Source organism: Esox lucius, chromosome 2 (genome assembly GCF_011004845.1).
Source record: "Esox lucius isolate fEsoLuc1 chromosome 2, fEsoLuc1.pri, whole genome shotgun sequence".
Classification (NCBI taxonomy): Eukaryota; Metazoa; Chordata; class Actinopteri; order Esociformes; family Esocidae; genus Esox; species Esox lucius.
The window spans coordinates 12,515,248-12,530,652 of record NC_047570.1 but is presented as its reverse complement, the minus strand read 5'-3'; the positions used below and the strand labels follow the sequence as shown (position 1 = coordinate 12,530,652).

The 15,405-nt window shown below is 45.3% G+C and overlaps 1 protein-coding gene across 5 annotated transcripts in view; it reads right to left on the bottom strand.

The window, feature by feature from the left end:
- Positions 1 to 15,405, bottom strand: part of apba2b (amyloid beta (A4) precursor protein-binding, family A, member 2b) — an 81,139-nt gene that overhangs the window by 13,289 nt on the left and 52,445 nt on the right. For 3 of the 5 annotated variants that reach the window (XM_010904851.3, XM_010904854.4, XM_010904852.5), the window contains exons 3-6: positions 10,555 to 11,830; positions 7,364 to 7,444; positions 1,352 to 1,391; positions 24 to 169 (exon numbers count right to left, since the gene is read on the bottom strand). In XM_010904851.3, the coding sequence (XP_010903153.1) occupies positions 24 to 169; positions 1,352 to 1,391; positions 7,364 to 7,444; positions 10,555 to 11,790 (1,503 nt within the window). In that variant the 5' untranslated portion in view covers positions 11,791 to 11,830. Of the gene's footprint in view, positions 1 to 23; positions 170 to 1,351; positions 1,392 to 7,363; positions 7,445 to 10,554; positions 11,831 to 14,443; positions 14,529 to 15,405 lie in introns of those variants that run through there. The other 2 variants (XM_034297309.1, XM_010904853.4) reach the window with 2 other exon arrangements.

Below are 15,405 nucleotides of genomic sequence, written 5' to 3'. Positions count from 1 at the left end.
CCAGTCTGTCTGCCTGTCTGTACCTTGACCCGGCTGACTGCTTCCTGGGCCTGCATCATGCGGATGTTCTTGGACGGGTTCCTTTCAGAGAGCAGCTGGGTGGAGCCCAGGTAGTTAGCAGCAAAGATGATGCCATCAATAAGATCCTCTGGCTCGCAGGGCCCTGGAACTGACAAAGAGAGAGAGAGATGGAGGGAGGGAGATGGAGGGAGAGAGAGAGATGGAGGGAGAGAGATGGAGGGAGAGAGATGGAGGGAGAGAGAGATGGAGGGAGAGAGATGGAGGGAGAGAGAGAGATGGAGGGAGAGAGATGGAGGGAGAGAGAGATGGAGGGAGAGAGAGATGGAGGGAGAGAGATGGAGGGAGAGAGATGGAGGGAGAGAGAGAGATGGAGGGAGAGAGATGGAGGGAGGGAGAGAGATGGAGGGAGGGAGAGAGATGGAGGGAGAGAGAGATGGAGGGAGAGAGAGATGGAGGGAGAGAGAAAGAAACAGAGGGGTGGACGGAAGAAACGGAGGACCAGGAGAAGAGAGATGCTATTAGATCTATTTAAAAAAGAAATGCAAATCCTACAAAGCCAAACAAACACCATGTGTGCTGTCCATTCAATGACCGGCACTTAGTGTCTATATTTCAGGGTGCTGTTAGTCAACTGTACGTACAGTTGGATGAATCCAACACAGTGATCCTGTAGCTATTTGATATTATTTACCCAAACAATCACAGCAGAGCAATAAAATGGCTGCGTGAGGGAAGGGAGGGGAGAGCTGAGGGAGACACGGGGGGATTAATGGGCCTGTGTGATATGTAGATGTGGACTCTGTGACACCCGCTGAGGGAGACAATGCGCTGTCATGATATCAGAGAAAGTGAAAGAAAGATACGGCTCAGCCTCCAGGAAGATTAGGTCCGTTCCCAATGATGTGAGGCCCGGGTGAAGAATGCCTTAAAAACATCCATAATCAAACACACACCGGGCCCTGAGGCTGGCCTGCTTAGATATAGCCCTCCTGTACTGACCAGGGACACCCTGAAGTGGATTCATATCAGGTAAAAGGTCCCAAAAGCTAACTTTTATTCTCTCTCTCAATGTTAATGGTGTGGAACAGCTGCAAGCTCATATTTTCCCTCACTAATACTCCGCGAGCTGTCACTTTGCATTTTGAGTGGTTATTAAGGCGCTTGAATTAGAGACAAATCAAAAATCTGTGGAGAGAGAGAGAGAATCCCTGCACCCAAAGTGATGTGAGCCTCTTACAGGAGAATATCTGGTTTTAATGTTGTGAACATGACTCATCCTCAAAAGATTATGAAACAGAGATTAAAGACAAAATATATAGAAGTGGCTTACCATCAACAAAGCTGGGGAAAGATGCAGCCTTCTTTGTTTGCTGAAAAAGAGAAACAGTCTTCAATAAAATTCTCTGATAATGTAAAGTGGAATAAAATATGAATTAACACATATTATGAAAATAAAAGGAAAACCGCCTCCGTGCAAAACCACGACTAAAACAACTATAAACAATAACTGACAGCTTCTCCCTAACAAAGAAGAGGACTCTTAAAAAATCAGCTAACCGCCTATTCGTGAACTGATGAAGAAGAAATCCCTATGAAACGTTCCAAAGAACAGTTACATACGTGTTACAGTGCAGAAGAACTTCATGGTCTCCACCGGATTGCGACCAGTGTTACCACCCATTCCAGGAACACAAAATGAAGGTGAGAAGCAGCATTATAGGGGAAGATATCTACAGATCTTGTCATGAAAGACAACCCAAAGAGAGCCCACTGAGGGATGGCCACCACTGATACAGCAGCTCTGCCTCACTGTGTCGTCATGTGGGTCAGCCGTTAAACTCTGACCGTGGCCACAGAGTGAATACGTGAGGACGTTTAACATGTCAGAGAGGAAGGCCCAGATGCATTAAAAATGACACAACATCAAAGGACCTGTCGTTACAGGCGCCTTCCGGAAATACACACCCCAGTTGTTGCTTGGCCAATACTTAAATGCCATCAAAACTAGATGACCTTTATGTGAAGTTGTCTGAGTGCAGTTTATCTGTGATCTTCAAGCTTAGTTCTATTGTGTGCAAGCCTGTCCACACCACCAGGTTAGGATGAAACCACGCCTGGCTGGGCAGGCAGAGGAGAGAAGAGTTCTCTTACGGAGGTTGGGCAGAACAGAAAGGGCTGACTGGGAGAGTCCTACATAACAGACAGGTCAAGAGTGGTTCGGGACTGCCAAGTCAATACTGAGCACAGCCAATTGTCTTTACAAGACAAAGCCAATTGTAATTACAGCACACAGCCTATTGCCTTTACAGGACATAGCCTATCGTCATTACAGGACACAGCCTATCGTCATTACAGGACACAGATTATCGTCATTACAGGACACATCCTATCGTCTTTACAGGACACAGATTATTGTCTTAACAGGACACAGACTATTGTCTTTACACGACAGAGACTATTGTCTTTACAGGACACAGACTATCGTCAATACAGGACACAGCCTATCATCATTACAGGACACAGACTATTGCCTTTACAGGACGTAGCCTATCATCATTATAGGACACAGCCTGTTGTCAAAGCCTATTGCCTTTACAGAACACAGACTATTACCTTTACAGGACAGCCTATTGTCTTTACAGGACACAGTCTATTGCCTTTACAGGACACAGTCTAATGCCTTTACAGGACACAGTCTATTGACTTTAAAGGCACAGCCTATTGTCTTTACAGGACACAGCCTATTGTCTTTACAGGACACAGTCTATTGTCTTTACAGGACAGAGTATATTGTAGATGAGTTCAATTCTGACTTTACTGGCAGAGGGATACAGTGAGAGCCAGGTTGCTTCCATCCTGAACATTTCCAAGACGGCGGTACATAAGAACACGGTCAAGCAACAGACATTGGGGACAACAAAGCTACAGACTGGCAGAGGGTGAAAATGTACTATGACCGTCAAGTCATTCAAATGTCACTCAACAACCATAGGATGACATCAAGTGACCTACAAAAAGAATGGCAAACAGCAGCTGGGGTGAAGCGCACCAGGAGGACGGTTCGAAACAGGCTCCTAGGGGCAGGGCTAAAGTCATGCAAAGCTAGAAAAAAGACCTTCATCAATGAGAAGCAAAGAAGAACCAGGCTGAAGTTTGCAAAAGACCATAAGGATTGGACCGTAGAGGAATGGAGTAAGGGCATCTTCTCTGACGAGTCAAATTTTCAGCTTTGCCCAACACCTGGTCGTCTAATGGTTAGATGGAGACCTGGAGAGGCCTACAAGCCACAGTGTCTCACACCCACTGTGAAATTTGATGCAGGATCTGTGATGATCTGGGGATGCTTCAGCAAAGCTGGAATCAGGAAGATTTGTCTTTGTGAAGGACGCATGAATTAAGCCAAGTACAAGGTTATCCTGGAAGAACACTTGCTTCCTTCTGCTCTGACAATGTTCCCCAACTCTGAGAACTGTTTTTTCCAGCAGGACAATGCTCCATGATACCCAGCCAGGTCAATCAAGGTGTGGTCGTAGGACCACCAGATCAAGAAACTGTCATGGCCAGCCATCTTCAAATCTGAACCCCATTAAAAACCTCTGGAATTTGATCAAGAGGAAGATGTATGGTCATAAGACATCAAACAAAGCCGAGCTACTTGAATTTTTGTGCCAGGAGTGGCATAAAGTCACCCAACAGCAATGTGACAGACTGGTGGAGAGCATGCTAAGACGCATGAAAGATGTGAAATTTTTTTTGGTTAATTTAGGGTCAAATATTGTTTTCTGAACTCTTTCTAAGTTAAAAAATGTGTATTTTGTTGTTGAAAAATGTATATGAATTAGTTTTCTTGCATTATTTGAGATCTGAAAACAATGCATATTTTTTGTTATTTTGACCAGTTGTTATTTTCTACAAATAAATACTCTAAATGACAATATTTGTGTTTGTAATTTGGGAGTAATGTTGTCAGCAGTTAATAGAATAAAACAAAACTGTTCATTTTACTCAAACACATACCTATGAATAGTAGAACCAGAGAAACCGATAATTTTCCAGAGCTGTATATACAGTAACTCACAAAAGTGAGTACACCCCTCACATTTTAGCAAATATTTGATTATATGTTTTCATGTGACAACACTGAAGAAATGACACTTTGGTACAATGTAAAGTATTGAGTGTACAGCTTGTGTAAAAGTGTAAATTTGCTGTCCCCTCATAACTCAACACACAGCCATTAATGCCTAAACCGCTGGCAACAAAAGTGAGTACATCCCTAAGTGAAAATGTCCAAATTGGGCCCAATTAGCCATTTTCCCTCTCCGGCGTCATGTGACTCGTTACTGTTACAAGGTCTTTAGAAGAGGCTTCCTTTTTAGAAGAGGCTTCCTTCTGGGACGACAGCCATGCAGACCAATTTAATGCCGTGTACGGCGTATGGTCTGAGCACTGACAGGCTGGCCCCCCACCCCTTCAACATCTGCAGCAATGCTGGCAGCACTAATTCATCTATTCCCCAAAGACAACCTCTGGATATGACGCTGAGCACGTGCACTCAACTTCTTTGGTCGACCATGGCGAGGCTTGTTCTGAGTGGAACCTGTCCGGTTAAACCGTTGTATGGTCTTGGCCACCGTGCTGCAGCTCAGTGTCAGGGTCTTGGCAATCTTCTTATAGCCTAGGCCATCTTTATGTAGAGCAACAATTATTTTTTTCAGATCCTCAGAGAGTTCTTTGCCATTGTGTGCCATGTTGAACTTCCAGTGACCAGTATGAGGGAGTGTGAGAGCGATAACAACAAATTTAACTCACCTGCTACCCATTCACACCTGAGACCTTGTAACTCTAACGAGTCACATGACACCGGAGAGGGAAAATGGCAAATTGGGCTGAATTTGGACATTTTCACTTAGGGGTGTACTCACTTTTGTTGGCAACGGTTTGTACTTTGATGGCTGTGTGTTGAGTTATTTTCAGGGGACGGCAAATTTACACTGTTATATAAGCTGTACACTCACTACTTTACATTGTAGCAAAGTGTCATTTCTTCAGATATAATCAAATATTTGCAGTGGATATAAAAAGTCTACACATCCCTGTTAAAATGCTAGGTTCTTGTGATGTAAAAGAATGAGACAAAGATTGAAAAACAAATTTGAAATGTTCACAATAAACTGGTTGCACCTGGTTAAAACTCTGGTTGCATAAGTGTGCACACCCTTTAATTAATACTTTTCTGAAGCACCTTTTGATTTTATTACAGCACTCAGTCTTTTTGGGTAAGAGTCTATTAGCATGGCACATCTTGACATGGCAATATTTGCCCACTCTTCTTTACAAAAAGCGCTCCACATCTGTCAGATTGCGACATCTTCTGTGCACAGCCCTCTTCAGATCACCCCTCAGATCAATTGGATTCAGGTCTGGGCTCTGGCTGGTCCATTCCAAAACGTTAATCTTCTTCTGGTGAAGCCAAGCTTTTGTGGATTTGGATGTGTGCGTTGTCATGCTGAAAGGTGAACTTCCTCTTCATCTTTCTAACGGATGCATGAAAGTTTTGTGCCAAACTTGCCTGGTATTTGGAACTGTTCATAATTCCCTCCACCCTGACTAAGGCCCTGGTTCCAGCTGAAGAAAAACACCCCCAAAGCATGATGCTGCCACCACCATGCTTCACTGTGGGTATGGTGTTATTTTTTTTAATTAATTTATTGTAGTGCTTTCATATCCAGTCACAAGTTATTACATATTTTTTCATATTGCACTTTTACAGTCTTATATTATTAAAATATGGTGTTCTTTGGGTGATGTGCAGTGTTGTTTTTGCACCAAACATACTGTTTGGAATTATGGCCAAAAAGTTCAACCTTGGTTTCATCAGACCATTACACATTTTCCCACCTGCATTTGGGAGACTTGATGTTTGTTTTGCAAACTTCAGCCAGGCTTGGTGGTTTCTCTTTGAAAGAAAAGGCTTCCGTCTTGCTACCCTACCCCATAGCCCATTCAAAAACAATCACAAAAACCTGGCAGTTTAACAGGGGTGTGTAGACTTTTTATATTCATTGTACGCTATAGTTTCTTTTCAGTTTTAGGTTAGAAATAGTACATTGGAAGCAGCTACTTGTGTTTGTGCATCTATGAATAACTACTTTAGGAAGGCAACACGATATTTCTCTGTGTAGTTGCTTTGAGTACGACACGACACACACACACACCTTGACACTGCCCTATATAACTTAAAATATTTTAAAGATGTACTTGACCCAAGTTCCTTTTATCTGATGTGAGAGGATATAAAGAAACAACAATAATATGTTGAAAATGAATGAGATTAATATTACAACATACACAGCTGGCTGTAAATTGATATTACATTTTATATAGGTAAGGTATGTATCTAACTCATTGCTTTCTACTTCAATATTAAGATATGACTGGGATTTATCTGTCAGATTTCCAGTCAGTCCAATAGAAAACTAACAACCTAAAAATAATAAACACTAAGGACTCTGTTGCTTTTGGTTTTTTTTCAAAAATAAATACCACTCTCATGAAATGGCTACCATTGGACATCACCAAAAAGGAATATTACTTTCAATATTTCAATATTACTTGAATATGAAAAAAAAAAATATTCACCACATTCTGCAAGCTTTGATTGATAACATTTATATCAAATTCAAGCTTTTGATGTAGTATTTTAAAAGTGTGCTAGTCAGATAATTACTTGTAAACACAGCAAAGGTTTGAGTACCCACAAAGTCATGACTTGCCAACCACAGAGTGGTTGTCGTCACACTGTTCCTCCTCACACATTGTATTAAATTAAATATGCTTTATCCCTTGATATTGAAGGGAGTGATATGTTACAGCCATCCTTAGACTGTACGTAGCGAACCAATACAAAAAATAATTAAATTCTGTTTCCTATTGTTTTTTGGCAAAGGTGCCTTTGTAGTTGATTACTAAACACTATTATTTTGTAAAAGCTAATTTAAACATAGTCTTACTCTGCTTTTACTAAATGAAACCTGAGAATTAAATGCATTCGGGTGCTGATCAATGTTCAACACAATCAAACTGCACAACGATTGGCTGTGATGCATAAACAGTAAATTTTTAGGACGCTACATTTATAACATGTCATCATTATTTTGTGCACCAACTGTGTTTTATTTAAACAAGAAAAAAAAAATCACATCTACACAGCCTTGGCCAGTTTAAATCTATCATATCTTATCTTACTTCAGTTCACAAAAATGCTTGTTCTTGTGTAGTTTTATATTATAACCTTGGTTCGGACCACTACCCCACAGGTCCAGACGGCAGAGACAGTTACCTCAGGGACGTTGTTGTTCTCCAGAGGCACATTGAGGTCAGAGCGCTGCTGTTTCCTGGGCTGCTCTGCCTCATTGGTCATCTGTGCGGGTAACAGCAGTGGTTAGACAGGGACCATCATGAGGTCAGCATGGAGTTAATGACAGATTTCCGAGACGACAGTTGAAATGAAATGATACATCTCGCACGGGGTCAGAGAAAAGATAGTAGTATGTGTAATGGAAAAAAAGGTCACACTGTTACTGTATTAGACATGAATGGAGTTCAGCAACATGTGTTTCTCTGGTTTATACAAATGACAATGTTGTACTGGGCACCATTACCTAAAACTATAATTATAGTTCACATTTACTTTGCAAAGCAAAGTGTGGTAAAGATTCTACAATTGAAGATTTCGACAAATACTCCCTTGGCAACGACAGCAAAACCATCAGTCCTGATTAGTATTCAATATCTAGACATCAGCTTGTACAAACAGTTATTAATAGTCATATCCATTTGTTTAACAGGATAAAACAAATCCCTGCCCTGAGGTAGGAGGCAGCACCCAACCTGAATGAGATGCTTGCAGACACTTCAATGAGCCCTAATCACATCACTTAAACCACGAAAGTGATTTTTTGCCATCGCATAAAATCACAAACATATACAGAATTTATCCCGGGCAGTGGGGTTAAATGAATAACATCGATTTTTATTTTCCGTCACTGATTGTTTCGCACACTGTGTGCTTGCTTCCAAATATAATCCAGTTATGTGGCTTGTCCCACAGATCTGGAACAACACAGCATACAGAACACACACACACACACACAGCGTTATTCATAAGACACGTGCACACGATGGAGCAGGTGTGTCTCAGTATGTGTCCCTCCCCCATCCCCTCACCATCTGCTGAGCTGGGGGCAAGCCGGGTGGGGTATACAGGGCAGCAGGGCAAGACAGGAAGACACTCTGCGTGTGTCCAGAACCGCCTGGGTCTGAATGAGGCCAGTGAGTGTGGGAGATCGGTTCCAGTGTTGCTCTAGGTAAAACACGCCGCTTAAAACTGTCGGTTGGATTGCCACGGAGAAAAAGTGTTGCGCATGTGTGCATTGATTATTGTAAGTTGCCCTGTTTCAGAGCTCCGACTAAATGATCTAAATGTCAATTAGAGCTCAGTGTGTGACTACGGCTGGGAGAGGTGTCTAACAACTATACTATATAGCAGGGTTGGCCAACCTAATTCCTGGTGAGCTACCGTCCTGTTGGTTTTCTCTCCAAACCCCAGGATGTAGACCTCCAGCTCCAATCTAACACACCTGATTAGCTGGGTGAAAGCTAAATCCGGTAAGTCACACCCAGGGTTGAGGAGACAACCTCCAGCATGTAGATCTCCAGGAACAGGGGTGGGCAGCCCTGCTATGTAGATAAATTGCATCAACTCACCCTGTCACTAACCTTATTCACAAATGTTGTTTTGCAAAAGCATGGCTCGGCTATGGGAATTTGACCATAACCTGACCATACAACTTATGTTAGGGCATCCAGCTGTGATAAACATATATTCATTCCATAAGTATTTGGACAGTGATACAAGTTTTTGTTTTCTACTGCTCTGTACTCCAGCATATTGGATTTAAAATAGACTAAAGGAATAAAGCTTTGATTTATAGCCATAAACTGTGAACCAGGAATTACAGCCCCTGTCATAAATTGTCCCCCCTTGATTATAGTGGATCAAAAATAACAGGACATAGTTACCATAATCTTCAATATACCCGCAATATTTGATACTTGGTCACAAATCTTTTGGATTTGATTACATCCTGAAGTCTCTGACCCATATACACCATCAGACACTGGGTATCTTCCCTGGTGAAACTCTGCCAGAGCTGTACAGCAACCATCTTCAGTTCCTGTGTGTTTTGGGGTATTTTTGCCTTCAGTCTTCAGAAATGGGTTGTTAATTGGATTTAAGTCACGTGATTGACTTGTCCAGTGAAGACATTCCACTTCGGGGCCCTGTAAAACACCTTGGCCCTGGCCCTGTATAACACCTTGGCCCTGGCCCTGTATAACACCTTGGCCCTGGCCCTGTATAACACCTTGGCCCTGGCCCTGTATAACACCCTAGCCCTGGCCCTGTATAACACCTTGGCCCTGACCCTGAAAACAACCTGGCCCTGTAAAACACCTTGGCCCTGGCCCTGTATAACACCCTAGCCCTGGCCCTGTATAACACCCTGGCCCTGTAAAACACCTTGGCCCTGACCCTGAAAACAACCTGGCCCTGTAAAACACCTTGACCCTGGCCCTGTAAAACACCTTGACCCTGGCCCTGTAAAACACCTTGACCCTGGCCCTGTAAAACACCTTGACCCTGGCCCTGTAAAACACCTTGACCCTGGCCCTGTAAAACACCTTGGCCCTGGCCCTGTAAAACACCTTGGTTGCTTTGGCAGAATGTTTAGGGTTATTGTCCTGCTACAAGATGAAGAACAGTCCAGTAACTTTTCTTTGAGGCATGTGGTTAAATCTTCCTTTTTTTGCTCCTTGCAGTCCAGCGTCTGTAGTTCGGCTGATGAAGTATTTCTGGCTAAGACGTCCAAGCCTACCTCATGGAGTGTTCTGGTTCTGTTGGACAGTTTTTTAATACTCTCTCTTCATTATGGTGAGTATTCTTTGTTCATCCGCTGTAGAGGTCAGACAACCTGACAATACCCTCAAATGATAGCTGACAGTCTGTACTTTATTGGAAATCCAAAGAGCTGGAGTACAGAGCCCGAACAACAAAAGTAGTTTCACTGTCCAAATAATGGACTGCACTGTAATGTATGTATATTGATGTATCCTCAAAACAGATCCCTTTCAGAGGGCACTGGACGAGCCCCGCTGAGGTCAAGTGTAGAGCACAAGAACTGTAGTGGGTTTTAGTTTAAAATTGATCTGCTGGTAAATGCCCAAAATCTAGATGATTAAAAACCCAAGTCATGTTTATCCTGGGAGATTAGTGTTAGACTTTGAAATTGAAGTCTGAAAATCACTTTGATCACCCTGGCCCTGATGTCCCTGAATGACGTGGCAGAGAGATTAAACGTTGGATTTATATTCCAACAACATTCTCATCAGTTAATCTGCACGTCCGACTTTTCTTGCATTATTGTAAACGAGCGTGTACGAACAAGACAACGGTACACATCAAAATCTCACCTGTTCTTCAGCCCACTTCTGTCGCTCCTCCGGGGTGCGGGAGCGCACCTTGAAACCCCTCTGGAGATCGGGGTGGTTGTGCCGTGTGGAGGGGAGTTTGAGGGACTTGGGTCGGCTGTCGTGGCGGTGGGGGGTGGGGGTTTCGAGCTTGGCCGGGGCCTCAGGTGGGTCGGCCAGCAGCTCCTCAGGACTGTGGCCTGGGTCGGTGCCTCCACTGCTCAGACTCCCCATGCTCATGCTCATCTTGATCTCGGCCACTATCTGGTCAATGTCCTCCTCCGCCTCCTCCCCCGTCTCCCCCTCCACCACCACCTTACGGCCACGGTACGGAGACCTCCCTACGTGAACCACAGAGTTCCCATTGTCCTCTGGGGCGTAGTAGTCCCCAGTATAGCCGACCCCATCTCTCTCCTCCTCTGCCTCTTCGTTGGGGAGGAACTCCTCGCTGTCGTCCCCCTCCTCCTCTTCCTCCTCCTGCAGGAGGTTGGCGGGGTGGGGGTGGTGGTCGAGGATGGGCTGCGGTCGCCCGTCGTAGATCTGCTCATCCGGGTCTTGCTCCACCACCTCGCAGCGCACCTCCCCCACGTCTCCCTCCACCCACTCCTCCACCGCCTCCTGGCAGTCGTCTGTGTGGGTGGGCTTCTCAGACTGGACCTGCTGCACGGTGCTGCTGGCGTATTCCACCTCAGCCTCGTTACAGTCCACGTTGCCCTCCAGGTAGCTGTCATCCTCAGGACAATAGCGGATGTAGTACGTGACGCCCTCGTCCTCCTCCGGCAGGCCCTCGTCGTAGTCCTCATCCTCCGAAGTGTTGTTGACATAGTCGGAGCTGGAGTCTCCGTCCAGGCTGTCAGCGTGGTCATGGTGGTGACCGTGGCAGGCTTCGTGTTCGTGACCGTGGTCACGGACATGGCAGTCTACCTCGTGGTGACTGTGACAGTCGCTGTGACTGTGGTCGTCGTGATCGTTGCGGTCCAAGTGAACCTGACCGGGGTCATGCTGGGGGTCATGTTCTGGTGTAGCAGGCGTGGCAGGACGACTGTCCGTCATCTCTGGCTCCAGGCCCTGCTGGCTGCAGTAGCGGACGTCCTCCTCCTCCTCCTCCTCTCCTCCCTCAAGTGCCTCCTCCTGCTCCAGGCTGTGTTGCTCCGGGGGATAGGGGGCAGAGCAGGGGGCCTGGGAGGGGGGCTCCACCATGCTGCAGCCACTGGTCCCTGGCCTCTTCCTGTAAGCCATCGTTGGTTACAAGACCTGCATGTCTGTAATGGATTTAGTCCTGCAGAACAAACACAGAGATACACAACCACAACATTAGATACACAACCACACCTTCAAAGATACACATGTCCATACAGGAGGAGAACACGTGGATATTATCAATGTAACACCATGTCCAGACAGGAGGAGGACACGTGGATATTATCAATGTAACACCATGTCCAGACAGGAGGAGGACACGTGGATATTATCAATGTAACACCATGTCCAGACAGGAGGAGGACACGTGGATATTATCAATGTAACACCATGTCCAGACAGGAGGAGGACACGTGGATATTATCAATGTAACACCATGTCCAGACAGGAGGAGGACACGTGGATATTATCAATGTAACACCATGTCCAGACAGGAGGAGGACACGTGGATATTATCAATGTAACACCATGTCCAGACAGGAGGAGGACATGTTGATATTATCAATGTAACACCATGTCCAGACAGGAGGAGGACACGTGGATATTATCAATGTAACACCATGTCCAGACAGGAGGAGGACATGTTGATATTATCAATGTAACACCATGTCCAGACAGGAGGAGGACACGTGGATATTATCAATGTAACACCATGTCCAGACAGAAGGAGGACACGTGGATATTATCAATGTAACACCATGTCCAGACAGGAGGAGGACACGTGGATATTATCAATGTAACACCATGTCCAGACAGGAGGAGGACACGTGGATATTATCAATGTAACACCATGTCCAGACAGGAGGAGGACACGTGGATATTATCAATGTAACACCATGTCCAGACAGGAGGAGGACACGTGGATATTATCAATGTAACACCATGTCCAGACAGAAGGAGGACACGTGGATATTATCAATGTAACACCATGTCCAGACAGGAGGAGGACACGTGGATATTATCAATGTAACACCATGTCCAGACAGGAGGAGGACACGTGGATATTATCAATGTAACACCATGTCCAGACAGGAGGAGGACACGTGGATATTATCAATGTAACACCATGTCCAGACAGGAGGAGGACACGTGGATATTCAACCTTTTCATCAGTACTTTAAATCATTGGGTGGGAATCAATAACTGCTTTTAATCAAACACATCAAATAAAACTAAACAGCCCAGGTTCCTAGCATATTTACATTTGCATTGTGGTACCATTGATCTGGCAGTAAGGAAGGGGGAAAAAAGCTTCAAGCAAACTCAAGGCATTGAGCACCAGGAGAATTAGACCAGATGGCAAAACAATGGGTCTCTGCGAATTACTCTAAGGGCTAACTGGTTCTGCCATTGATCACCCAACTGACCACAACGCATTGCTGTCTTTCGGTCAACCTTGGACAACAGTTCATTTAGGGCTTTTGAGTCTGCTCTGAACCGTGCTTCAGCTGGTCCCTCCACTCAGACTATCTTCCTGTCAGCTAGTTTACAACTGCTGCATTGCCACAAAGCAAAACTCTGCTCAGTACAGAGCTTGGCATTGGGTTTTGTTTGGCCTGCAAACAAAGGTCTGAAGCAGGGCTATGAAACAAAGACACATCCTGCCTTCACCTTAAGCTAATTGGACTGCGACAGTCACGCAATCAATACCCAAATGGAGGTTATCTCTACACAGAGGGTTGTGGGTATTTACTCTTGCAAGATGTTCAGTCTCCTGGTCAATCTGGGCTGGTATTGATCCACACAGCTGGACCAGCTCGGCCGGGCGATTGGGATCACTATCCAAATTCAGATCGCAAGCAGCATTGTTAGGGTGTGGCTACCAAACAAGCAGGGACTCAACCAAGAGGTTTGGTTAAGGAATTTCAGGTGCTTCAGCACGCAGGCCCCTAAAACAATTCAGCAATCTCATTAAAAAGCGATCACACAGAGAAGCTATGACATAAATAATGTGAGAAGCCATTATTAGAAGACACACGGAAAACACTGTTGAGTGCCAACACACAGACATTAGCTGTGTATTAAAATGTTTTAAGAGAGAGTGTGCATCTGTGAGAGAGTGTGTGTGTGTGTGGGAGAGTAAGAGGACATTTCCAATGTGCTCCAGTTTCTCTCTCCCATACATCGAATCCCCCTGTGCCATCTCCACCAGTTGCCACTAACAACTGGCTGTTCTCTGAGGGGCTTTTGTTGTTGCTGTTCCCTCATCTGTCTCTCTCTCTCTCTCTGCCCAGAATTAGGTTTTCCATCACCAGTGATTACTACGGCTAATTACCCCCAGTTCCAGCCTGCACAGAGGCAGAGAAGCCCTCCCCGTCCCCCCGCTCTGCCAGGAGGCTGATCCCGGGGGTGGACTGGGTGAAGCTGTGGAGCACAAAAACACCACAGTCACAGCCCACATGATGGCCGTCCATTAATTCAGGTGACTGACTCTGCTGCTGCCGGGCGCAGTTGATTGGAAAGTCCACGAGAAGAGCAACAACACACACACACGCAATACAGACGGCCCCCACAGCACACGGTACGCTCCGTTCAAACCAGTCCCTTTCTCTAAACCCAGTGGGTGAGGTTATAAACGACGAGACATGCTGAAGTTGTGCCGGTCATGGAGACAACACTACACCGACACGTCCTCCGTCTCTCTCCATCGGACACACAGCGAACGATGAGAACAAGTGGTAATATGTCCTACCTCTGTCCCGCGTCCTGAGCAGCAGTAGTGTCATTCAATAGGGCCAGTAGTGTTGGGATACAGGCAGTAGCCCCGCCTCATCACATCCCCAACCAGCTGCTCTGCTTTACGCCTCCCCCCTCCTCCCACTACTCTCCTCCTCCTCCCGTTATTATTTTCAACATCCTTCAGCGACCAGCCTGGCCCAGCCTTGCCCTGCCCACTCTCTACGAGGAATCATTGGTAACTAAGGGTAACAGCCTCCCATGGGTAGCAATGACCTATCACCTCTTCTTTGTTTGGTTCTGAATGAATCATGCCTCTTTTTACTGTTGACTGAAGGTTTCTCCCGGGAGTGTGTACGTTTCCACCACTCTTTCAATGTGTTCTGTCAGCATGTAGCTACTTTGAACGTGCAGTGTCTCTACGTCTACCTGTCAACAGCATCTCTGAGACGGGGCTGTTTCAATCCTCCCGGTTCCCAATAGCTGTCCCAAATTCAGCTTTGTCTGGGCTGAGCCATACAAATCAAACACCTGACAGCTTTTACCCAATTTGAATAAATTACCATGTGAATATTCCAGGACATTTCTTTTACCTGTTGAGGCCCATTTGTGTCCTGTCTCCCGGTGTACCTCTAATTCAAAATGAAATATAACGCAGAACGGTCTGAATGGCGGACAACATTTGTCCCTTTGACATCTACTCCCACAAAGATATCCTCCTGTCAACCCTCCCGCCAACGACACATTATCATGTCAGTCTGGCAGCAGACTCCACCCAGTCACACACGCCGATCATGTTCAGGCTCCGGGTCTCTCTGCCACCTGACTGCAGAACATGATGTGACCACCATGGTAGGAATCACAGTAGTACTTTTTGGGCATGCAGTCAGAATACCGATGTGAGATGATAGTGACAAGAGCGCAAGGACTGGAAATCTCATCAAAACAGCACTCCAGGAAGATACAGAAGTCCCTTGT